Source organism: Rhinatrema bivittatum, chromosome 7 (assembly GCF_901001135.1).
Source record: "Rhinatrema bivittatum chromosome 7, aRhiBiv1.1, whole genome shotgun sequence".
Taxonomy (NCBI): Eukaryota; Metazoa; Chordata; class Amphibia; order Gymnophiona; family Rhinatrematidae; genus Rhinatrema; species Rhinatrema bivittatum.
In genome coordinates, this window is record NC_042621.1 from 294905807 (window position 1) to 294932753 (window position 26947).

The 26947-nt window shown below is 45.8% G+C and overlaps 1 protein-coding gene across 2 annotated transcripts in view; it reads left to right on the forward strand.

Moving 5' to 3' along the window:
* The window catches only part of CASP7 (caspase 7), a 98753-nt gene extending 88873 nt beyond the window's left edge, over positions 1–9880 (forward strand). For both annotated transcript variants that reach the window (XM_029610443.1, XM_029610444.1), the window contains 2 exons: positions 5556–5694; positions 9010–9880. In XM_029610443.1, coding sequence (XP_029466303.1) covers positions 5556–5694; positions 9010–9233 — 363 coding nt within the window. In that variant the 3' untranslated portion in view covers positions 9234–9880. The remainder of the gene's footprint in view (positions 1–5555; positions 5695–9009) is intronic.
* The last annotated feature ends 17067 nt before the right edge of the window (positions 9881–26947 follow it).

Here is a 26947-nt window from a genome sequence, read left to right on the forward strand (position 1 = left end):
TTGTCACCAGGTTTGAAGACATGCACTTGAGAATGGTGAGCACATTAAAACTTCTTAGCATGATCACTCGCTTTAATTAGCATGTCTTTCGTCTGAGTCCACAGATTATGGATTTCATCAGTAGTAGATTGAGCTGCTGGGGACGTCACTGAGAGCTTCAGTGGAGGTGGCGGTGTTGGTGAACGTCCATATACCACTTCAAAAGGTGTTGAATCAGTTGATGTTGCTGGATGAGAATTGCTGACGAATTCAGCCCAAGGTAACAGTTCAGCCCAATTATTCTGATGGCAACTCACTTAGGCTCGAATGAACTGTTTTAAGGTTCTATTCATCCAGTCAGTTTGGCCATTTGAGTGCAGATGATAGGCTGAAGTGTAGTCCAGAGAGATGTCAAATAGCTTGCACAAGGCCCTCCAGAATCTTGCCGTGAATTGGGATCCTTGGTCTGAGACTATGTGTTTTGGTAGGCCGTGAAGGCGAAAAATGTGCGATATGAAGAGCTTCGCAAGCTCCAAGGCTGAAGGTAAGCCAGGCAGCACCATGAAATGGGCCATTTTGCTGAAGCGATTGACTGTTACCCAAATGGTATTCATTCCTCCAGAAAGGGGTAAATCGACTACAAAGTCAGTAGCGATGTGTGACCAGGGCTATTCTGGAGCTGGCAGCGGTTGCAGCAATCCCCATGGTTGGCCAGAAGCAGATTTGTATTTGGCACAGTTGGTACAAGATGCCACGTAGGATAGTGTATCTTTTTTGATAGTAGGCCACCAATAGAACTTCTGGATCTTGAGCAGGGTGTGGCATTGACCAGGATAGCCAGCCAGCTTGGAATCGTGCGCCCAAAAGGTGTTTAGGCACGATGGTTTTACCAGCGGGCACAGAATGTGTAGTCGCCAAGATGACTTTCTTCGGGTCAATGAAGCCGGTCAAACAGCTCCGAGATTAAAGGCAGGGGGTAGCGGTCTTTAATCGTGATCTCGTTCAGACCTCGGTAGTCAATACAAGGACGTAAGGTACCATCCCTCTTCCCCACAAAGAAGAAGCCTGCGCCGGCTGGAGACTTCGATGGTCTAATAAACCCCTTCTGTAAATTCTCCTCGATGTATTCAGACATAGCCTTATTCTCAATCACTGAGAGTGGATAGACACGTCCTTTAGGAGGTTCAATATTGGGTTTCAGTCTTATGGCACAGGCATAGGACCTATGCGGAGGAAGAATGTCAGCAGCTTCTTTGAAAAACACATCACTAAAAGATGCGTACTGAGGCGGCAGTCCCGGCATCACTGGAGTTGTAGGCATGCAGATGACAGGAGCAATCTCCTTAAGGCACTTTCCATGACAACCTGGGCCCCAGTGGGAAAGTTCCAAGGCCGCCATTCCCTGGTTCCAAGGCCGCCATACCCTGGTTGGTGAGACTGCAACCAGGGTAACCCCAGGACGATAGGGTGCATGGCCTTCTCTAACACAAAGAAGGGAATTGACTCTGTATGGAGAGCTCTGGTGCGAAGGGTTATCGGTTTGGTTTGGCAAGTCACGTCACCCGGTAAGGGCTACCCATGGATGGAAGATAGGAGTAGTGGAACCTTCAAAGTGACAAGGGGAATCCTCAAATGTTCCACTAGGCGTCGAAGAATAAAGTTGCCTCCTGCCCCTGAATCCACCAGGGTAAGAGTTTGAAACTCAGACAGTCCGCAGATCAAGGAGACTGGGAGAGAGAGCGGAGGAGATGGCATAGTAAGGCCTAAGAACAGTCCTCCTGCAGGAATTAGGCCCGTCCATTTCCCGGACAAATTGGGCATGTTGGGACATCATGACCAGCCTGTCCACAATACATACATAGACCATGCCTCTTCCGAAGTCTTCTCTTTTTAGAAGTCAAATGACTGCGACCAAGTTGCATCAGTTCATCTCTACTGGCAACAGGAATTACTGGAACCATCCGAGGTGCAGTTTAAGCACTAGCCTCCTTCTGACCTGGTCCTCTATTAGGCCGGAGTTCTTTCACCTTATCACGAAGCCGGTGGTCGATTCTAGCAGCCAAAGCCACTAGTTCATCCAGCGAGTCAGGTGTTTCACGAGTGGCCAGCTTGTCTTTCAAGCGAGTATCCAGACCTCTGAAGAAGAGAGTTTTCAGGCATTTGGGGTCCCAGCAGAGTTCTGTAGCAAGAGTCTTGAACTCTATCGCAAAATCAGCCAGTGATCGGTTGCCTTGCTTCAGGTCCACCAGAGCAGAACCAGCAACGGTCACTCGGGCAGGATCGCCAAAAACGGATTTAAATAAGTCCAAAAATCCTTCAATATCCTGCAAAATAGGGTCCTTGGGTTCCCACAGTGGAGAGGCCCAAGACAAGGCCCTTCCATCCAGATAAGATAGAATATAAGTAGTCTTGGCAAAAGTGGTGGGGAAGTGAGAAGGCTGTAATGCAAAATGCATGCAGCACTGGTTTAGAAAGCCCCTGGTTCTCTGAATCTCTCCGGAGAAACGAATTGGAGCAGCCAGCGGTACAGTAGTCTTTAAAGTTACTTCAGGTAACTGACCTTCATTACTGGAAGTAGTGCCTTGAGCCTTCTGTGCGTGCAGCTGATGGAACGCTGAAGTGAGTTTCTCCAAAGCGTCTTGCTGTTCAGCAATGCGCAGGGCCAGGCCCGGAATGGCCTGCAGGGCATTGAGCTGTGCCGGATCCATGGAGTTAGCAATCTGTTATTGTTTGTAAGGTTTTGGGTGGATCCTTGAACACTGTGGCAGCAGACCACGCCCACGGGGGAAGTCCCATGAGGGGCCACAGGTCAGGCTCAGCTTTGGGACACACAACACAGAGTTATATCTTTTATTAGACAGATTTGAGAAGCCACCAGAGGTGGCAGTAGAGTGTAGAGATGAAGCCCGCCTGGGCTAGGGTTCCTCAGGATACTGGAACAGCGATTCCCTCTATGGCTGTGCTGTAATGGAGAAAACTGAGATAGTGAGTACAGTGGAACATACACAGAGTTCTGGTATGGAGCCTCGTTGGTAAAGTTACTCACACAGCGGTTTCTCCTGGAAGGTGACACAGAAGCTGGAATAGAGGCAGGCCCTCAAGGAGCGAGTACCTGGTTCCAGGGAACAGCTCTGAGGAAATAAAGTTGGTAACTCACTGATGATGTAGGCAGCGGTTTCTTCCAAGCAGAAGAAATAAGTTCAGGCAGCGAGTCAAGGAACAAGGGCCCTCGAGGAGCGAGTACCGGTTCCTGATAGCGACCTGAAAGAAATGAGAGAGGTCCCCAAGGAGCGGGTACCCCATTAGGATAAAGTCCAAAAGTTGGAGAGGCAGAGTAGCTAGGTACGGAGAGCGAATCCCATCCATTAGGAGATCCCGTTGCTAACTTGATTAGCTAGCAAAAAGTGTAGGCTTTTGTATCCGGGATGCATGACGTCATCATAGGTGGACGCTCCTGAGATTTGTGCCAAAGAGAGAATAAGAAGCAGGGCCGTGCGGCGCGCGCGCCCTATGGTACCTGGACAACATGCCGGGATGCAGCACCCAAGCCGGACCGGGGACGCCGGAGAGGACGGCAGGCAGATGCCTCGGCAGCCAGACGTCCATCAACCGTGGGAGGAGTCACAAAAAAAGGTAAGGTGGGCGGAATGAAGACGTTGGGCAGCGACAGTCATAACAGTATCGTCTTCTACATTATTCCAAATTCCATGGTCAGGGGAAATATCATTTTTTACATCATTCCAAATGCTCCATGGTCAGGGGAAGTATCACCTTCTACATCATTCTAAGTATCGTCTTCTATATCTTTCCAAGTGCTTCATGGTCAGGGGAAATATCTTCTTCTACATCATTCCAAGTTCTGCCCAACACTGGATAATGAAAGAATGGACAACCTTAATGGAAGCAGAGACGATGATGGCAGATAAATTCCAGCAACCCATCCAGTTTACTTTTTTCTCTGCAGTATAAGAAGATTTTACTTGATCTCTGAATTTACCATCATTTTGACTATTTTTGGCCCTGTGGTTTCCTACTGTCCCTGTTGGGCTTCCAGCTCAATTGAAAATTTCGCCTGAGCCTTCGTTTGTAACTTCTGGCATCTTTTTCCCTCCTATTTCAAAACCCCACTCTCACTTGCCAAGCCCAACCACTGCAGTGCCAGTCCTTGGCTGGGAGTCAGGCACTAGGGGCTACCTATGGACCATGGTAGCACCCATGGTCACATCATCTGGCTGCTGTGCGACACTGAAGATCCCTCCTTCTGCATCATCCCCAGCCCCATCCAGCCGGGAGGACAGAGACCTGAGCTGTAAATTAAACCCAGGTTCTCCACATGGTAGTGCCTGCACCTAGCCATCGGGCCCATCCCTAGCATCATTACCATTAATGATCCTCTGTGCTCGTTTCCATTGGCTGTTTCTAGCATCCCTTTCTTATAAAATAAATAATGCTTCCTGCTTGATAGTCCTGTCTCTTCCTTCCTTTCAGCCTGATTTTTTTTCTAAGTAAAACTAACCTTTAATGGTCTTGACCTTGCCTTTAATTTGTAATATTCACCAGACACGGCCACCTTTATATTTGTCAGATGCGGTGATCTTAGGTGTGTTTCCTGTGTGAAAACAGTGGAAATTGTGGTGAACTACATCGGCTATCTTAAAATTGTATTTATTGCTTTAGTCATCCTTTGGCACAGGGGTGGCCAACTCCAGTCCTCCAGAGTCACAAACAGGCCAGGTTCACAGGATGTCCACAATGAATTATGCACGACATCCCCCATACAATGGAGGCAGTGCCTGCAAATCTGTCTCATGCATATTCATTCAGGTCGGTTTTAAAAGCATTGCTCGCGTAAAAATGCCCGCATACGTGCATCAGCGGGCTGCGCCCGAGCCACGCGCACTTTAAAAGTCTGCAACATCTGCGTGCGCGTGAGGAATAACGGGACGGATAAGGTGTGGGGCATGGGCATTCTGGGATGGGACTGAGACTTAGCGGGTGTAACTCTGAATTTTAAAAGTGAAATCTGCAGCGCATAAAGGCTAGATATCCGCACAACTTTACTGCTCCTCCTGATGAGGAGCGAGTCGGTAGGATCTCGAGCTTTAGGGCTCATAGGACGGGGAGAGGGGTCCGGGTCACCTGGGCAGCCTGCAGGATGAAGAGCCAGGGGGGGTCTGAACGACCTCGCTATTAACTGGACAAACTGGGGGATGTGCCTCGCACGAGCGCGTTTTAAAATCTGCTGACATACGCGAGTAAAAGCTGACATGGCCCTACTGACGACACAAGCGCTCTAGCTGTGCTTGAGTAAGCTCTTAAAATTAGGAGCATACTTACGCACGGTTAGTGCATTTTAAAACATACGTGCATAGGTTCACGCACGATTAAAAATCCTAGCGTTTCCTCACTCGTTTTAAAATTGACCTCCCTGTGGATAGCTTCAAAACCAGGCCTGTATGTGGTCCTTGAGGACTGGAGTTGGCCACCCCTGCATTGGCAGACACGTGTAGGTATCAGTGCAAAGGATCTCTTATTTGCTGACATGAATGAATCTCACCCATCTCACTTGGCTGCAGGCTTGCAGGGGCTCCGAGTTTGACGAGGGATTGGAGACCGACTCCGGCTCTGCCGACAACGCTCTGGAAACGGATGCCAACCCCAGATACAAGATTCCAATCGAGGCGGATTTCTTGTTTGCCTACTCTACCGTGCCAGGTACGCAGAGCACTTATTCTAGGCAAGCAGTGGATAGCTCAGAAGGATATTTTGGTTTGTTTGTTTCAACTCTAAACAGAAGGCATTAGGGTGACCTGCATGGAGCAGCAATTACAACCCTGAAGACCTTGCTGGGCAGACTGAATGGACCCTTTGGGCCTTTATCTGCCATCGGTTGTTATGTTGTTATTACTTTTCACTAAGATGGTCGATACCAGGTTATGCATGCACCGTTTATTAGAGATGTGCCATGGTTTCAAATGAAATAGAAAAGGTTTTCCCTATGCCGTTTTGTTTTGAAATGAAAAAATCCCCAAAACAAATGAAATGTTTGTTTTTTGTTTTGTGATCTGCAAACCTCCATTAAAAAAAATAACAATAGCAATAAAAACCCGGCTGCCATGTTTAAATAGCTCCTCCCCCCCCCCCTCACCATAAAGCCCGGCGTCTTCCCATGGGCAGGAGCAATCCCCGGTTGCTCCTGCCCCCGTGGGTGCTGTTTCTCATAACGGTGTCGGCCTATTGAAATTTTACCCCGTACAGAAGAATGGCGCCTACGGGAGGAGGGAAGACGTCAAGGTGGGCGAGGGAGAACGTCCTAGAGTTTTCGTTTTGGCGCGCACAAAACGAAACCACCTGCAGAAACGAAAGAAAAGAAATCCCCTCTGCTGTTTATTACGTAAAGAAAAGTTGGGCCTGCTGGTTTCGGGAAATGCCATTATTCTAAGCTGCTACGGGGCAGCACTGGGGGCCGGGAGAAGGCGTCCAGTCAGCCTCATGTGCCATGTCGCTGACACTAAGCTTCTTCAGTGTTTCTTTTGTACACATTTAAGTCTTTGTTTCCTGGTTCACGTTAGTGCCATCCTGGCAGGTCTGGGAGATATTTATTTACTTTTTTCTCGCGTGTTAAGGAGAAAAGGGAGTCAGCTTTGCTTTTTTTTGTTCCTGCTTGGGTTTCTCCCCTTCGGCATTTCTTGCTCTCCTGGGTTGCATAGCTCAAAGGAAAAAAAAGGAAATGAATGAAAAGGGACCCCCCTCCCAATATAAAAAGAAAAGAAACCCAGCTGGACATGTCAAGCCAGGTCAGGGGGCAGGGTCTGTGCTGCTGTGTAACGGGCATCGGGATTTATTCACCGCAGCGCCACTGTAGTGATGGTGGCAGGGCTACCTCTAGCGGGATAACTTTAAACGCAAATGTTTATCTTTTGAATACAGCTGGTTAGGTTTAAAGATTTGGTTTAGACTTAACCAGCTGTATTTAAAAGACTCTAGCCAGTTAAGTGCCATGCTGACTTAAAAAAATATAACATATATATATATATATATATATATATATAACATATATATATATATATATCCTGGGCCGATGCTTTCTCCCGTGCTGGCTCAGTGCCAGCACAGGATCGCGGCGGCAGCCGCCCCTACTGCGACCCTAGGAAGAAGATTTAGAATTTAAAAAGTACCGGGAGGGTTATGGTTGGGGCCTGGAAGGCACAATGGAGGCGGATCTTCCAAATTTTGTTAGAAACAGGGAGGGGAGGGGAAGGAGCTGGCCCAGACCCCTGGAACCTGTGTAAAAAATCGGTATCGGAGGGGTTTGGAGGGGGGTGGAGGGGGGTGGAGGCTTGGCGTAGGGAGCAGCAAGGCGGAAAGCAGAGAGCTGGGACTTGGCGATAGAGAAGGGCGCAGATAAGAAGACTTGCTCGATAATCGGAGCTTGTGAGGAAGAGCGTAGAGGGAGAGAGAGAAGAAGCTGGGTAATGAGGAGCTGCAGCATGAATGCCCTTGTAAGAGGAGCTTGAACTGTATGCAAACGTGGATGGGGAGCCAACGCAGCAGCCTGAAAAGAAGGGTTACCTGGTCACAGCGACAGTGAGGGAAGAGAAGCCGTGCAGCTGAATTCTGAAGAGATTGTGGTGGAGAAACCTGGCTCAATGGGAGGCTCGCGAAGAGTAGGCTGCAGTAGTCCAAGTGGGAGATGGCTGAGCATTTTGGACAGATTGTAGCGATGTTCGAGGAAGGAACGACACGTTTAGCAGTGTTTTAGATGTGCATAAAGAGCAGGTCTAACTTAGGGCCTGACTTACTAAGGCCTTTCTCCCACTCTGTGCCTATTATACCACTGACTATACCGTGTAACTCAACCGGAGAAGTTATATCCGGCCAAGCTCCTTAAACGGCCAGCTTGGATGCTCGACCTCCTTGCCTCTAGCCATATCTGTATTCATGCTGCAACCTCAGGCTTCGTGTCTTTGATTTGATTGCAGTTCGAATTGTAATTTTGATTGTAATCTGCTTTGAGACACCTGTAGGAATGATAAATAAATAAATAGGGTCTCTGCTGCTGAAATAAACCTGAGCTGTCTGCTTTCCATGTGCATCAAATAGCATCAATCCTCAGATTCTTGGACTGCCCTCACTCAGGGCCTTCCCCTAACTATACTTCCCTTTTTTAATAAATCATTAGTTTCACATTTCCCTCATCCCCTCCCTCAGCCATCCCTCCCCTACCTGCAGGCTTGATACCCCTCAAGTCAAGCTTCTACTATTCTTTATTTCTCTGGTTCTTCCAAGTTATGTTCATCCAAGTTGTTCGCTTCCTTGTTCAATGTAAGACAATTGTTGTCATTGTTCGCATATTTGTTGAATGTAAACCGAACTGATAAGTAACCCTGTTACTTGAAGTTCGGTATATAAAAGATATAAATAAATAAATAAGTAGGTAACTAGGGCACAAATAAAAGACGTTTGTCAGGGAGAGTCAGGGAGTCAGTGCCTTTCTTTGTTTCATCTGAAATCTGAGTCTCTTTCCTCTGGGGACCCGGAGAGAATGCCGCACTTGAATTCCTTTTCTTATCGGCTGGGGTAAGGTGCATACATGACAAGGAAATACTTCTCACCTCTATCGTTTTTCAGAAAATAATAGAGTAGAAAAGAGAAACATGACCTGGATGACGTCGGCAGGTAAAGGCCTCAAGGCCCATCCGGTTTGCCCATTTGGCCTTTCCTGTTGTAACACCACAGACCAAACTTAATCTCTGGCTTTATTATCTTCGCTGCCTCGAGACAAAGGAAGACTTTCCCCCTTTTTGTGTTCTTATAAACCATGTTGATTTTTGCAGACTGAGGACCTCCAAGATGACCAAGAGGGAACCTTCTTCACTGGCTCTTAACTGCCAGGAATTATTGTGTAAAGAGAAATGCGTTGAAGTGGATCTTGGCTGTCTAAATCTCCCTTTCATTTGCATTGTGTGGATCAGAGAGCAACTGCAAAAAAGCACTCCTTAAGTTCTGAGAATGTTTTTCTCGTTACAGGCTACTACTCCTGGAGGAACCCTGGAAATGGCTCCTGGTTTGTGCAGGCTCTATGCCAGGTCCTCAACATGTATGGGAAACAGCTGGAGGTCCTGCAGATCCTCACCAGGGTCAACTTCCTGGTGGCCACCAACTTTGAGTCTTGGTCTGATGACGCGCGCTACTGTGGCAAGAAGCAAGTACCATGCGTGGTCTCCATGCTCACCAAAGAACTCTACTTCTGAAACCAAGCTGATGGGTCATCTGCTGGACAGGAAGCAGTCACCTGGAAAGGCTGCAACCGTTTGGGACACAAGGCATGGGAATCCAAGTTTATGGGAATCCATCACGCCGTCAACCCGCAACTGCTGGGAATTAATTGACATGGTATTCCTTGATGCTCTCATCACATCTACCTAGTTTTGCTCATTTTTGCCTTCTTAAGAGAAAGTCTCTTGATTATTTTTTTTGGTCTAAGAATGTTACTGTTTCCTATTGTCCCTGAAGTGAAACATCCAGCTTAAGGGCACGTCACTGGAAGCCTTTAATGCCTCCCTTGCTCTCTCACTAATGCACCTTTACCGAAGTTTTCGGATGTTGGTGTGGCTGCTTCTTCCTGATAAACATCCTCAGTATAGGCCCCAGGATCTGGTAGCAGCACTGCTGACAGAGAAAACAGAATGTGCTGATCTCCAAATATACAAAGTTTTCGGCACCAACTGTGGAAGTTTTCCAGCATTAGGGAAATGCTCGTGTCAGCCCGGAACTTGGCTGTGAAAAGTACTGAGTCAGTTAAGACCTCAGGACAGTTTCTACGGTCATGAGAAGGCGAGTGGGAGCAAAGCCTGGGTTTAGAGAGCTAAATTCTCCTAATAAATAATAAATAGCCATCGCCTCCTGTTTAATCTCCTCCTGCAAGACTGCTCTTCTCACTTCTCCCCATCCCTCACCTGGGAATCATCACGCGAGGCCTCTGATAGTTTCCTTGCATTATTCCCCATCGTTTCCCGTATGCAGGGTGACTTTCAAAGCCATTCCCTGAGGTAAAACAGTGCTTGACCCGCAGAAATAGGCTGTTTGAATACTGCCCGCCCCGTATTCGGGGAAAAGCACCGCATGCCCCCAGGGCCTCTATGCCCGTACCTTTAGCCGCAGCATGAGGAGGCATCCTTGGGGATGGCTTAGGGTGGGGTTTATGCTTACGTGCAACACTTTTCAATTTTCCAAAGTATCTGGTCAATATTCAGAGACCTGCAGAGTGGGTCAGATAATTGGGTCATTCCGGATGGTTTTCTTTAGGAGAATTTTAAGCTAAACCTAATCGGCTAGGTTTTTAGCTGGGAATTTTCCTAAATCTCTCTAGCTAAAATTTGACCAGCTGTTTGTGGTGATAATCAGTGCTTTCTAGCTAACTCTTGTTTTAAATAAAACTACACATGCGCTTACACACTGGGATCCTTCCTCTCCCCCTTCCCTTCCCCCATATAAGCATTAAAAAATAAAATTGACTCTCCCCCCCCCCCCCATCATCAACCCCTGCTGCTCGCTTCCTTCCCAGCTCACTATAAACCTTAAACACTACCACTCCCACCCTCCTGGCACCACCCAGACCTTGACCCCTCCCCCATTCCCTTAATGTAGGTGCTGTCCATACCTGGGACCTCTCTGGATTTGGCCCAGAGCCTCCGAAATTCTAAAAGAATTACCGGGTCTCCGGGCCAATACCGGCAATCTCCGGGCGCTGCAGCAAAACCAATCTGCTTGGACCCGGGAAGAAGAAAGGAACGTCGCTGGTCCTTGCGCTGCTGAAAAAGGAGGAACTCGACAGTGATTTCTACCATCTCTGGACCTCTTTAACGCTTAACTTCGCTTCCTCCTGTGGGAAATAATAAAACACACTATTCCCTCTCGGGAATGATAAAACAGTGAACAAACAAAAGATTCAGCGAAAGAAGTCTTTATTTATTTATCATTTGCAAATGGATGCAAACAAAGCCAACACACGCATGTGCTATCAATGCTGACATAAGCTTGCTATTGATTGCCCAGGGTCTTATATACCCATTCTAGTTCCTCTTTTTAAGCCTTGCGGTTAACTTGTTTTTTTCTATTTCTTCTTGGTACATATCGGGGGGGGGGGGGGGGGGGTTGTTTAAGGGAGAGATTAGGAGGGGGCCTGTTGCTTTTCTGTACTTCCCTAAATCTAGCAGCTTGCACCTGTTTCCTCTGGAACAAGGGAAGGGGGGAGGGCATGGGGGCTGCTTTCTTAATGTTTCTTAATATCGTAGCTAAGAGTTTCTGCAGAAAGAGGTGACTTCACAGGAGCTGTGCAGGAAATTGGTTCATTACTTAGGCCTGTTTATCTTTCAGGCTCCTATCATGGTCTTAATGAGGAGGGGATTTTTACTCAGGTATTGGGTTTCTGTAAGAGAGGATTTCTGGAGAGTGTGTTTTGATACTGTTATCTTTCTGCTATAATGAAGCCTTCCGGTTAGCCGACTTCCAGCAGTTTTTCACAGCCTGCTAGTTTCCTCCTTCTGTGGCAACTGGGTCAGGCACGCTAAATGATTTCTAGCAAGCAAAGGTTATGCTTTCTCTTATAACTTCTAAGCAAAAGTTACAACTTAAACCTTTCTTTTAGCTCTCTCTCTCTACTATGTTTAGCAAAGCTACAAAAGGGTCTCTACAAACAGTCAGTTCTTCCTAGCAGCATTCTTATTTCTTATAGCAACATAGAGTAGGTCTTTAATATCAGACACACAAAGCAACTTAAAGCACCTTATATCCATTATTCTCTATGTAATAGCAACATTCTAAACATTTCTCACACTCCTGACACCACCTGCTCCTGCGCAGCCTGTTTCTTGTATCCAGCCACTTGCTCGCCCCATCCTGTTTGCTTTGGCCAATTGACATTGCAATTTCCTGCCCGTGCATCAAAGAAGGAGTAAGAAACAGGCAGCGTCCATTTCTGCAGCACAGGAGGAGAAGGAAGAGGCTGCTGCTGCTCCAGGAGCCCAAGTTAGAGTCTGCTGTTGCTAGTGTGTTTTGAAAGGGGGGGAGAGAGAATGAACGAGCATGTCTGTGAGAGAGTGAGTGAGTGTGTTTTTGTGTAGGAAGAAGAGATCTGAGAGTGTATGTGGGTGAGTAGGAGAGAGCTGAGTGCAAGTGAGCATGGGTGTGAAAGTGAGTGGGCATGTGTGTATGGAAGAGGGAGAGACGTGAGTGAGTGTGTGTGTGTTGGTGGGAGAATGGCAGAAGTAAAGGTGTAAAGGTTGTGAGAATGTGAGAGAATGAGCAGTGAAAGTAAGTGTGAACATGTAAGAGGGTTTATGAGAGCAAATTTGTGAGCATCCAGTCCCACTGTGCAGTTCCCCCCCCCCCCCCTGCTAATCTATGGTAATCTCAGGGTGACTGGAAGTCAAAAGTTCCTAGGTAGGTGCCATCTCCCCATATTCCCCCTCCTGACTCGGCCCAATACCCCTTCCAAAGCACCCGACCAGGGACAGAGGGAAGAGCCAGCAGGAGAGAAGATCACAGGTGAACCTCAGGTGAGTTTGGGTTCTTTGGAGGGAACTGCCATGATCAGGGGAATGGGGAAGGGCGGAGCTGTTGCAGAGCTTCAAGACTGAGATTGTGCTGGGAGTCAGGTAGCCTGGATCAGGGGTGGTGATGGGAGGGCACTGTTTAAGCTTTATATTATGCCGGGAAGGAGCGGGCAGCGGTGATAGTGACTGCTACCTGGTTTTTCAAAAAATGTAATGCTCTGCTTGGAGAAAGGGGGCCAATTTTTAAAAAATTCATGTGGATGCTGGGAGGGGAATTGTGGACGCAGGACTGGATAGGGAGGGGGATTAATAGCTTTTTAGCTCAAGAGGAGGCTAGCTGAGCCTTGGCTGGCCAGATTTAGGCCTGCTATTGCAGCGCCACCATTTGGCCAGCTGCTAGGTGGCTAGCAATGAAAATCAGTGCTAGCCTCCTAACCTTCTCCCCCACCCTTGCACTAACCTCATCCCCAGGCCTGCCCAGAATTTGAGTTGGATACATTTATCCACTTGGTGAAACATTGGGTGGCTTTCAAGGCAGTCAGTTTTTAAAGACGTCAATGCGCCCAGCTGGGTGGCCATTGAAAAGGGCCTCTCTGTGTAACTTTTCTCGGAAGGCCTCCTTGCACTAATTAAGAGGTAGACATGTGCACGGGGAGTTTTGGCGGGATAATCTTCCAAGGGAATGTAAACGCATACTTTTCCTTTGAAAATAAGCGTGAAGTCCAGAGGTAAAAAGTACCCCCAGACTATACACCGGTGCAGGCAATTATAAAATGAACCCCCTCATGGCTTAAGTACTTCAGCTGCCTGCTGAGGATTTGGAAGAGGACACTCCCACGATAGCTGTTTCTATTTCTGCCGGCCACTAAACATCTGGCTAAAAGCAGCACCGGGCTCTCTCTCTACCAGAGACCTTCATCCACGTAGTATCTCATCCTGCCTTGCTGCAAAGGTGGATACGTCTGGCCACCTATCGTGCCTTATCGGCATGACAGCTACTGAAGGGAAGAGAGAAGGGTCAGCGCCACGGCTGATCTTACTCAGAGATGCGGGGGTGGTCAAGGGAGATGGTCCGTGGTGCGGAGCAGCTGGGGCTTCTGAATCCTGGTAGCTCTGCTCCACAGCTCTCACTGCTCTAATCTAACCAGCCCACTGGACCAGACCCCCCCTGTCCTTGGCTCTCGAACAGTGGAAGAGCAACTGCCTGTTAAGCGCCCCATAATGCATCATCAGGGCGCATGCATGGGGGAAAGGCGGCCCCCATGCAGGAGGCAATCTTTGCAGACGAGAGGAAGTGGGCTGATGGCTCCCAGGAGCAGATGACAAAGCTTATTACTGAGGCTATTTATGCCCATAAGACAGATTGGTTAAATCTTTCTATTCGCATGCATACTCCACATAGATCCCTAAGATCCGCCAATAAAGGGATGCTTCATGTCCCCTCAATTAAATACTGCACATTTAGCATTAGTTCAAGATAAGAGTAATCTCTATAGCAGGCCCAAGCATCTGGAACACCTTGCCAGCTGAGTTAGGACTCGAAACAGAGTCAAAAGAATTCAAGAAAGTGTTGAAAACCTGGCTCTTTGAGAAAGCCTTCATAGATAGAAGTCAAGCTTAGTTTTTTACTGAGATTTAATTGCGTATGCCGATTGCACTGTATATGTGAACGGTTTTTAAATGTTTTATACCTTTATCATTGTATTTAGATGATTGTTTTCTGTTGATGCATTTTAAGTTTTAAGGTTATTGTACACCAGTTATGATGTAATTACGAATGAGGGAATATAAAATCTTTTAAATAAATAAATAAATAAAAGCGTCTGCCTAGGCAGGCGGCTGCCGTTCAGACATCCTGTTGTAGGGTAGGTTTCAACCTCGTGGCAAAAGCTACACACAGCTCTCCCACTTCTAAACGTGTGATCTGTCACCTTTTTGTATTTGTGAACATTTGAGAAAACAGAATTGTGCAGCTTAAGAGCTCTCCTCTAGGTTAGCATTCAAGGGAAATCTTTAATTTACCTTAGCCACAGGGAAGATTATGTTCAAGAGGCTTTGAGAAGGCTGCTTGCACTGGCAAACTGGCGTTTGCTTGTAGTTACTGTTGAAATTCACTGCTTTAGGGAACCTGCCACTACATCCTCCCTGGAGAAACCTGGAAAGGCCCAGGAAATGAGCTGCCATGCCTACAGAGACGAGACTCAGCAAGACCCACTTGAAACCTCTTACGTGGCACCTGCAAACGACCATTTTAAGATCCAGCCAGGGCCTGATAAAATCGCCATCCAGGTCTGTACTTCCTGTTTCTGCTTAAGCGATTGGATGAGCAGAAAGCAGAAAGGTGCAGGTCTCACCAAATTTCTCTTGGTGCGTTTGGGGGAAACAGCCAGAGAGGGGATGCTTTCAGGACAGCAGTGTGGCACTAGCTTTAGGGGTATCCAGGCAGCATCGTTCTGTGAAACAGTCACAGGAACGTGAATCGCCATCCAGGAATTACTTCAGGGCATTGCAGAGCGAGTTACGTAATGCAACTGTGCCCGAGGATCGGCTTGGCGCCTGATGAGGCATCACGGTGTTAGCAAGGAGTAGGAGAGAGCCTGTGTCCTACCCCGCAGCTCATCTCACGCTCTATCCACGCGCTTTCAGAGCGGGGCGGGAGATCTTCCTTGGCCATGTCCTGATATGTGGTTCGTGCAGTGTTTAAAAAAGGATTGGATAAGTTCTTGGAGGAGAAGTCCATTACCTGCTATTAAGTTCACTTAGAGAATAGCCACTGCCATTAGCAATGGTTACATGGAATAGACTTAGTGTTTGGGTACTTGCCAGGTTCTTATGGCCTGGATTGGCCACTGTTGGAAACAGGATGCTGGGCTTGATGGACCCTTGGTCTGACCCAGTATGGCCTGTTCTTATGATACATTAAGAAGGCTGTTTTCACATCGTCCGAAAAGGTTGCAAAATACACGGGGACTTTTACGGGGCATAGTTTTGTAGATAATTTTCAAACAGAAACTCCCCGGAGAGTTTGTCTTTCAATGTTAGTGAGGCGTAAAGTCCGTGCGACAAAGGCGCCCGCATGCTTTACACCCGCTATGTGCGAAAGCAGCCAGAGGATTGGGGAAGAGGTAAAACAGCAGGAAAAGGCCATGTCTGAGCGCCATCTTCCCTCCCTAACCAGAACTCGCCCCCGGGAACGGCTGAAGGCTAGGCGGGAAGGCGGTGTTCGGACGGGTGAATTTGCTGGCCCCGTGAGATGGTTGGAGCAGCACCAGAAGGGTAGAAGGGAGTGAGAGGTGTCCCCTCCCCCGTGCAGGTGAGCGAGAGCTTGGCCTCTGTTAGAGGGAGGTGTTCTCTCTAGGGAAGGGTTTGCCGTTGACTCCATGGCTGATTGCTTGGCTCGGCGCCTCTGTCTATGAAATGCCATCTTGGCAGAGTGCGGGCGCAAAGCCTTCCCGTGTTTTTCTGATCCCGCTGACCCCCAGGACGTGCCCCCTGACTCTGTTCTTAGCCAGATGGATCATTGTCATCGCTTCAGAATCCCTTCTGCTCCTGCAGTGCTAACGATTGGGTTTCTACCCCTGCCAGCATTGCACCTTTCTCTTTCTCCACATGTGGCCCCCCGAGTTAATGCCTGTGACGGTAGAGTCTCCCCAGCAGCAGAAGGGGGTTTTATTTTAATATTAGATTTAGGTTTGAAGATAAAACTGGTTTTCGCACCTGTGAGTTCCAATGCAGCTTTTGGAGAAGGCCCGCCGGAAGCCGGAGTAGAAATGGGCAGCAGAAGGGGGGTGGCAATATTTTCCACCCCTGGGAAATAGAATAGAGCAAATTCTTCAGATGCACTTCCACCGGTAGCAATCTGCTCCAGCCTAACCAAACCCATTCCAGTGCTCACCAACAGAGGCAGCTGCCTCTTCTGCCCAGTAGCAGAAACAGCTTCTCTCGCTGGGCCAGCAGCCCCTTCAGCCTATTGGCCCCCCCCCCCCCCCCCAGGATGCACCGCGAGCCTGTCCAGTGGACACCATGGCACGGGCGCTCCGACTCCTCCTCCACACGATCAGGCCAGGAAAGGGAGCCCAGAACACGAAAGCCGGCGAGACGTGGAGGTGCCTCATGCACTGCGCATGAACCATCCTGCTTTACTGGACTTTGAATACCAAGGGTGAACCTAATTTGTCACTTTATCACCCGGAGCCCTCAGACGATCTTAGAAATAACAGACCAATAAATTGCAGAGGATTAGGGTTCCTAGGATATTAAGTTGGTCAGAAAAACAAGTGCATTCCATTTCCTTATCACGTTGCCAGATATCTGAGTAATCAGACTTTAATTCTCTAAAGGCAGCCACCGTTAACACAGGTATGCCGTGGTTAAAGGTGCACCTAAAAATTGAACCTTTGAATTGCCTATAAAATTCAGAAATAACATTTCCTCTTTCTATGGTCTGGAGACAGTATCACCTGAAACTTGCTTGTTGGTCTCTTTCTTTCTGTGGTTAAGCGAAAAACCTTTGACTGCATGGAGTAGGCTAGACAACATGGCTCCTGTTGATACATCAGATTGGAAAAATCAGGTGATCCACGAGGGCGCGGCCAAAGGGGTCTGTCATGATTGGAGCTAAGGGGACAAATGTGCCAAAGGCTTTCGTCCGTTCTGCGACTATGTGGGCAATGCTTAAGTGCATCCTGCCTTAGGCAGATGGGTTTAAAAGTCAGGTCAGACCGAAGGTCCGTGGAGCCCAGTAAAACCTGTTTCCGACGGTGGCCAATCCAGGTCACTGGTACCCCGGCAGGATCCCAAACAGCAGACAGATCCCACTCTGCTGCCACACAGGGATAAGCAGAACTCCAGCCGCGTTCTCAGCCTGGTCATTAAGGACCATCTGATGGTGTTCTTAGCCTGGACTACATTTCCTGTGCTTGGCTCTTAGCAGGTTTTGCTATCTTTATTGGTCCAGCATCACAATTAACCAGAGGCAACGATATAGCCTCACTTTCAAGATCATGTAAGGTCCTTTCTCTGCACGACTGCGTGACGGTGTGAAAGCCATTTCCCTTCTGCAGAAATTGAGAAAGGAACGTGACTTATTTAAACCGGTTCGTTGGCCTGTTTCATGATATGGAGGGCTTCCTTCAGCAAAGTGACTTAGCCTCATCCAGAGCCTGTGAATTAAGACCACAAAATGGTATAAAGCCCTTTTGTAAACGGAGCTCACAGATGGCTTAAAGGGACTGTGTCAACCTATGCTGGTCTCCTGTGCAGAAACAGTAAAACACTGCAGTGCCAGTTCATTTTCTTTTCCAGCTGGAATACCTTGTGATTCAGAATTGGAATTGCATAAGTTTGGAAAATGAAGTTGAAAAAAGATCAAGGAAGTCCAAGTAAATATAATTCAGGGCTGTGGAGATGCTAATAGAAGAATCGAGACTATAGAAAATTCACTGAGGCATTTAAACTTAAGGATAATAAACTTTCCCGGGGTAATTGGAGAAATCCTAAAACTACATTGAATCGATACTTCCACGAAGTATTAGAAATTAGTCCGGAGAAGACTCCACCCCTAAAAAAAAAGTTTATTTTCTGCCAGTTGGGAAAGCACAGTTAAAACAACAACAAATGCCACAGAATGTAATGGAAAATGTAACAGACTTTCTTGAGTCCTCTGATTACGAGATAGCAGAGAGAACGACGCTGTTAATGTCCTTCTTTAAGGAGAGTGACCAGGGAATAATTATGGGAGCATATTTTAAGAAGATTAATTAGACATTTCTGGGGTCCTGGGTTAGAATATTTCCTGACCTCACGAAAATAACACAGACGAAACGGAAGAATTTTCTGGCCTTGAAATCGGATGTGAAAGCCTTGGGAGCATCCTATATTTTAAGGTTTCCGTGTAAATGCGTAATAAAATATGAGAACAATAGTTGCATCTTTTATCATCCTGATCAGCTGAGAAGCTTTGGGGTTTTTTTTTTATTTATGCATTTCCATTATACAATAAGCAAGTGTCAATAAATACACATACAAGAAATTAAAACATAGAAAATAAAATAATTATCTCCATTAATGTTATTATCTGGTATTCAAAGTTACGTGTCCAGTGTATAAGATAATAACTCAAGAAGATATATGCAACAGAGCAATATCAAAGGACAATCTGGGAGGTTCAACTCCCCACCAGATAAACAATTGAAATGTTTGAGTTTACAACAGGTATCCATCTTTATTTAGCCACTAATTCTACAGCTTCTTTCTCTTGGGGGCACGAATCCAGAAAAACTCGAAGCTGTGATACCTCAAAAAATTGGTATTTCTGATGTTGAAAAACTACTTCACACTTACAGGGGAATTTTAACAACATCTTCCCTCCTTTTGCTTCTATCTCTGATCTTAAATCTAAAAATTTTCTCCTCCTATCCTGAGTTTGTTTAGAAAAATTAGGATAGATCCAAATTCTACCTCCATGAAAGGGAACCAATCTATTTAGAAACATAGAAACATAGAAACGATGGCAGAAGAAGTCCAAACGGCCCATCCAGTCTGCCCAGCAAGCTTCGCATTTTTTTTTCTCATACTTATCTGTTACTCTTGGCTCTTAGTGACCTTTTGGTTCTTTTTCCCTTCCACCCCCACCATTAATGTAGAGAGCAGTGTTGGAGCTGCATCTAAGTGAAATATCTAGCTTAATTTGTTAGGGGTAGTAACCGCTGCAATAAGCAAGCTACACCCATGCTTATTTGTTTACCCAGACTATGTAATTCAGTCCTTGCTGGTTGTTGTCTGTATATAGATCCACTTTTCTTCATTCCCCCTGCCGTTGAAGCAGAGAGTTATGCTGGATATACATTGAAAGTGAAGTATTAGACCTTCTCCCTGCCGTTGAAGCAGAGAGCTATGCTGGATATGCATTGAAAGTGAAGTATCAGACTTTCTCCCCTGCCGATTAAGCAGAGAGCTATGCTGGATATGCACGAAGTATCAGACTTTTCTCCCCTGCCGTTGAAGCAGAGAGCAATGCTGGATATGTGTGAAGTATTAGTCTTTCTCCCCTGCCATTGAAGGAGAGAGCTATGCTGGTTATGCATTGAAAGTGAAGTATCAGGCTTATTTGGTTTGGGGTAGTAACCGCCGTAACAAGCCAGCTACTCCCCGCTTTTTGTAAATGCAAATCCTTTTTTCCACATTTCCTCTTACTGTTGAAGCTTAGAGCAATGTTGGAGTCTTAGAGCAATGTTGGAGTCACATTAACCGTGTGTATGTTTATTGAATAAGGGTATTATCTCCAGGTAGTAGCCATCATTCCCGCGAGCCACCCACTCTTCATTCACATCCTCTAGACTTCATTCACATCCTCTAGACTTTATGGATCCACGGTGTCTCATGTAAGATCTAAAGACTGCTTCTCTATCTATGGCAAATGAAAAAGAGACATGCATTGTTGATCTATTTGTTATAACAGTATCTATATTGGATTCAATTACCCCTGTTAAATTTAGCGAAGTTTCTCCTAAATTATTTCCATGCGTTGACATCCCTTTTGGAATTACATAATAAATCTTTGGAACAGTATTTCTACTAAATACTCTTTAAACATATCATATGGGGAGATTAAATCATGTCTTGGAAAATGTATTATTTTAAGATTTAAGTATTTAATTGAGTTTTCCAATACTTCAAGCTTCTTATCATAAATTATCTCCGCTCTAGCAAATCTTTGCTGCCAGGTTTCTATATTATCTAGTCTCTTCTCCACTTGTTCCACTTTGACATCTGATTTAGATATTGAGGCTTCAATGTTCTTAAAAGGTTGATTAGAGTCCACCGTTATCTTCATTAGGTTTATTACAGCTGCCTCTAAAGCTTTTATTGCATCCCAAAGAGTGTCCATTGTTATAACTGTTGGCTTATCCAGATGTAAAGATAGGCTCGCTGAAATTCTGGATTCCAATTCCCCCAAAGTACCTGAGACTCCTTCTCCTTTTCCTTGTATTTCAGGTTGTAATTTTAAAAAGTCTGAGGAAATTTGAAGAGGTGGAGGAGGGGTACTTGGGGCTCCGGGGCTTAAAGATGTTTCGGCCATTAAGGCTGGTAATTGCTCAGTACCAGCATCTTCTGCGGCCAGAGCCTCCGGTTTTAAACATGTTGTTGGGCAAAAATGGCAGGTATCCGAGGCTGGGAAGTTACCAGTACAGGGGATGATGTTGACATCTCCCTGACTTTTGCCTTCCGTTTAGTATGAGGCATCTTAATTCCTAATGAGAATAAATTATAAATCACCTTCGGAATTGCCTTTTCAACCCTAATTCTCAAAATCCAATATATTCCTTCGTGAGTGAAGGCTTCGGGTAGAGGGATCAAAAATATTATGTTATTATTCACTTTTCTGACGTTAAGAGCTTCTCCTATCCTTTTTATTGAATTGGCCAAAACAGTTCCAACGAGACTAAGCCGCGCGCCCCTTTGGCACGCGCGGCTTCGGCGACGAGCTGGCAACGTCAACGCGCCACAGGGCGTCAGGTCTTATACTTTTCAGAAGTCCCACCTTGATGACGTCAGTATCGCGGAAGTCCTCCGAAATAGTTCTCCAAAAAAGGAAAGGCTCATTGGGCCTGAAGAAATGAATTATCTAGATAATAGAATCCACTGGCAGTGCTTCCTCTCACCTCCACCTCATTTGAAGCACTGCAGGGCGTCGGGTCTTATACTTTTCAGACGTCCCGCCTCGATGACGTCAGTATCGCGGAAGTTCTCCGAAACAGTTCTCCAAAACAGGAAAGGCTCATTGGGCCTGAAGAAATGAATTATCCAGGTAATATAATCCACCGGCAGTGCTTCCTCTCACCTCCACCTCCAGCTGAAAAGCTTTGTTGAAGCAAAGAGAGCAGTACTACTTTTAGGTAGTAATTAGTGATGTCTTTAGAATAATGCTGTAAGAATTGCTCGCCTAATTTCTGAGTAAAAATATATTTTCATTCATAAACTCCTTATATTTGCAGTTACACCCCCCCTCCCCCCAATTTTGGAGTCTAATAATTTGTAAACTGTCTGGGAATTTTTATAATGTGTAGTAGTAATATCTCTGAATAAGATGTAATATGTTTTTTTGTTAGTATCCAGATATGATACACTGTGGCCTGGATTCACTAATGCCGCAAGGCTTAGTGAATCCTGGCGCTAATGGGGGTGGGGGGGCGGAGCGGGGGGCGGTCCTGCACTAGTTATTATTCGGTGCAAAATAGGCAGCGAAAAGGCTCCTTACCTTTTCGCTGTCGGCGCCATCTTCGCAGAGTCGGCCCCAGTGACGCCCCGACTCCTCCTCTTCCGGGGCCGACTCCGCTCAGATGTAGCTAGCGCAGGCGTGCGATAGCCTTAGAAAATAAGGCCCTATGTTTCATTAACAAAGTAAATATGCTTTGTAACTTGTTAAAAACCAATAAAGATTAAATTAAAAAAAAAAAAAAGAATTGGAATTGCATTCCTAATCTCTAATTTTAATTGCAAAACTGAGAAGATGCAAATTGGAAAGTCATAAAACAATCATGCAGGCTTAACTTTGATGCCATTTTTACACAGCGACTTGTCACCGAAGGGTTACTTTAAGGTTGCTCACAGTATCTTGAAAATTAGCTTTCTAGTGCAGTAGATTTTGGAATCAGTTGCCGAGCAGGGGCTTCCGGAGCAGCACTGCCCTGGGAGAGCATTGACCGCCTCAGCTTTTGGACGCTAAGCAGGATCAGTCCTGGCTAGTCTTTGGGTGGGAGACCACCAGGTGCGGCAGCCCCACTGCGGTATCCAGCCAGGAGTGGCAGTCACTCTGCTGGGGATGTAATGGGTAAAGTACTTAACCTCCCGGTTTTAATCTATTCAGTGTATAAACTGCCATTAGTAAATCAGCTGCAATTTTAATTACATGCAAAGGACTATTCCTCTGCCCCTTTCTTTTTGGGGGCTTTCTTCCCCCGTGGGTGTGGAGGGTGGGACGATAAACCGGCGCCCTACTGCTGTTTATCTTGGAAACAAAGGTAGTTAACATCCAGGCGCCTGCCTCCACACACAGCTGGCGCGAGAGAGATTCATTCCTGTCATGGTGTGCCCAGAACCCGTATGGAGACTCTGCCCCTCTGGTGTTTCACGGAAAAGTCTTAACTCAGACGCCTCCTGTTGAAATAGTACTGTGGACAGCAGAACTCGAGTGGCATCCAAGCACCCCATCTGCTATAACGTACAGTCCTTGACTTGACCATCTCCGATCCAAGGAGCATCCTAGCCGCTTGCAAAGTGACTGGCACTGCTCAAGGTCAGAAATGCACATTACCAAAATCTGGGAAATATTGCTACAGACCTTCAGGCCTCCCGCTGCCCCTAGCTGGCTAGTTCTTCAGCTGACAACTCCCCCGGGAATATCCTCTAGCACAGTTTCTCCCAGAGTCCCCCTGGCTGGAGATCCTTGCTTGGAAGTCCTCTCACACTGCAAGTCCCCTCTCCATTTTTGGTATTGCAGCGGATGAGTACTCAGTGAATGTGACCGGGTAATTCAAATCACCGATGAGATTTAGAGCAGGTCCATGCAGAGTGATTTCGGGCTTTTACTCTGCTCTTGGCCAAGGTACTTTCCTTCTTCAGACAGTAGAGACCTTACCCCAGCCTACTCCCAGAAGACTTTCAACTCTCTTCTATAGGGGTCTCTCTTCCCCTTCTTAGACCAGGCCTTTCCATGCCACATTGCACGCAGGGACTTGTAGCTCTAATTATCTAATTGATTTCCCCAAAGAAAATCAGAACTACAGGTCCCTGCATGTAGATACAAACCAAGATACAAAGATACAAACAAAGATACAAACAAAGATACACAAACAAAGATACCAAGATACAAACAAAGATACAAACCAAGGACTTCAAATATTCAGCCATTAATCATGCCATTTTTACATAGCATTTAATTTATTTGTATACCGTTCAACCGTTTATTCTTTCCTATCTCTTCCTTCTTATCCAAGTTCTGCTACCCTTGTTATTTGTAACTGCTCCTTCGATCACCACAGTTCTAGTTGATGTATTTAATGCACTCCCGTTTCATGTAAACCAGCAAGATATGTGCTCATGATTGCCGGTATATAAAAACCTTAAATAAATAAAATAAATAAATAAATAAAAATAATAGGGCAATACTAGGACTGGAAGAGCCAGGTGGCAACCCTAATTGTGGGATAGGATGTATGGATTCATGGCACAAACATGGTTTTAATGCATTTACTGCCAGGCTATAGGGCAAGAAAAAGTAAACATTTTGGAAGGAGGTGTAGAGTTTCTATAGCCAACAAAACTGTAATTCCACCCAATCCTTTATTCGTTGCTAAACACCATAGAACATGTACCCCATAAACTTCACCTAATAATATTATTAGGACCATCGACTCCGGGGATCAACCATTGCAAAACACTTATGCAGCAACTCACTAGCCGCAGGCCCTCATGTCATATAATCATCAGTCCTATATCTGAATATTTTTTAAAGCATTGTATGCACATGAAATCTGTGTTCTCAGTTACATTTTATATGCTTACTTATCTGACAAGTCCCAAGCCGGTAACTGTGGCCAGACTGAAACGCTGACCCTTCTCTGTAATTAGGCCCTCGCGGCTTCTATAGATCGCCTTCCTTATTGTTTCCTGGGTCCATTGGTGTGTGAGACCTTTCTGTTGCCACCGTATGAACGGTATTACAGTTTTTGAATGAAAAAAAAGAAAAAAAGAGTTAATTCCCGACGTGACTGCTGAGGACCTTTCTGGTTCGGCTGTAGCTGTCCACCCGCCTCTGCGATGTCATTAATCATTGCAGAAATAGCTGACCTGGAGCCCGCATGTATCAAGCACTTATCCCATAGACATAAAATGGGGAAAAACCCCCATTCATACACCTAGCCCCTTTATGACAGCCCTCACACATTTCATTGGGCTGATTCAGCACACCTCAGTTTCAGAGCAGTGCTTGAAATTTTACAATCAACGTAAATGATGCAGGACTGTGAAGGAGGTTTGTTTAATATGGTTGCTCGAAAAAAAAAAAAAAAGGTTTTGTATGATGTATGATATTTATTCGCTCTGTGTCCGTGTGTGTGCACGTAAAGACATCTGAAGGTGGGGGCCCCTGTGTGATCTCAAAAGCTTATATACTATAACCGAAAAAGCTGTCACAGCCGTTCACATGAATTTTCAAAGGAGTTGCATGCAGAAATATAACTTACTACCGTAGCAATTCTCAAACGCACGTATGACAATTCAACAGCATATATTGCGGCAATTTGCAAAAGTGCACAGGTAAAAGCCGGTTTAAAGCGTGTATGTGCTTTTGCAACTCAGGCCCTAAGATTTTAGGTATTGAGAGTGGGCGGACTGGAAGAGCAATTCCAAGCACTATGTTCCGTGCCAGGATCCCTGCTGCGTCCATGTTGTGGGTTTTGCTATGTTGTTCGTGCTGTAACAGGTCACACATCTTTCCCCTCTCCTTATTGGTCCTAATAGCTCGTCCTTTTAAATGACATGAAATCAGGCAAAGTCTCTGAAAAGACTGAATAAAGTTTTGCAGTTGCCTTATTAGTCCATTTGGATGCCTACCTATGAAGGTAGACATACAGGGTCTGGGTGACGTCTCTTTATTGAACTAACAATACATTTGTGACTAGATTGTGGGAGTTAAGTGCTCTCTAATCACTTGTTGAAAAGACAGCAGGTCTCAATAGCTAGTCCCACCATCCTATGTGAAAAGATTTGTAATAGGATCTTAGGGAAGCATTGAAAAAGATTTCCGGATGATGCCTATTCTAGTTTTGTTTAGATTTTAGGACTGAAGTTTATCCAGAATTTCTTAAATGCCTGAACTTTGCTCTGAATAAACTCATCACCTTGGAGCATTTTCAGCAGAAGAACAAAGCTCGCCTGGGCCACGAAGGCCACAAAAAAAGAAACTGTCTTCTGAAAACTGTCATAGCAATTTCAGGTGGCCCCAGAATGAGTAAGACTGCCGGCTAAAACTTAGCCAGCAACCTTAGGATAATTTCTAGCTGCAGCCTAGCCGGTTAGGCAATATTAATGCATGCTATTGCAGTGCTTTCATTCTGGCTCTTTCATGGAGCTGGCTACTGCTAAAATTCAGCACACGTCAACTAATGACCCTCGGCTCTTCCAGACCTGGGCCCAGGATCTCTGATACACTCAGTCGTGGGGGCTGGATAATTACAAATAATATGCAGAAAATTCCAGAACACTATAAAAAGTGGAAGTAATTGCCATCCAGAACGTGTACTATTTTCTTTTTTTTATCCTCTGTTCTTTAAACTGTGCCCCACTCCATACAGCATGCCCTTGCAGCTGATCCCAAGAGCTGAGGGGGACATCTCCTCCAATCTGAGCTCTCAGTTCAGAATTGAAACAAATCACAGTGAATCAAGATGATGTAATAAGGTGGATCGACGAACTAAAGTGTATCAAATCACCTGAACCAGATGGTTTACACCCCAGAGTTCTGAAAGAACTCAAATTGCAGATCTATTACTAGTAATTTGTAACCTGTCATTGAAATCATCATGTACCTGAAGATTGGAGACTGGACAATATGACACCAATCTTTAAAAAAGTCTCCAGGGGAGATCCAGGAAACTATAGACTGGTGAGCCTGACTTCAGTGCTAGGAAAAGTCATAGAAACTATTCTAAAGAACAATATCACAGAACATATAGATAGACATGGTTTAATGGGGCACAGCCAGCATGGATTTACCCAAGGGAAGTCTTACCTCACAATCTGCTACTTTTTGTGACAGGGTTAATAAACATGTGGATAATGGTGGGCCAGTGCTACAGTGTATTTGGATTTTCAGAAAGTGTTTGACAAAGTCCCCAATGAGAGACTTCTGAGAAAAATAGTCATGGGATAGGAAGCGATTTCCAATTGCAGGACTGCAAACAGTTTAAAAGAAAGCAGAGAGTAGAACTAAATGGTTACCTTTCTCTGCTGAGAAAGGTAAAAGGTGAGATCTGTACTGGGACTGGTGCTTTTTAATATGTTTACAAATGACCTGGAAAAGGGAACAAGTGAGGGGAATCGGATTTGCAGAAGACAAAATTATTCCAAGTTGTTAAATCACAAGTGGATTGTGAGAAATTGCAGGAGGACCTTGCGAGAATGGAAGATTGGGCATCCAAATGGCAGATGAAATTTAATGTGGACAAGTGCAAGGTGTTGCATATAGGGAAAAATAACCCATACTATAGTTACACAATGTTAGGTTCCATATTAAGAGTTACCAGCCAGGAAAAAGATCTAGGCATCATCATGGACAATACTTTGAAGTCCACAGCTCAGTGTGCTGCAGCAGTCAACAAAGCAAACAGAATGTTAGGAATTATTAGGAA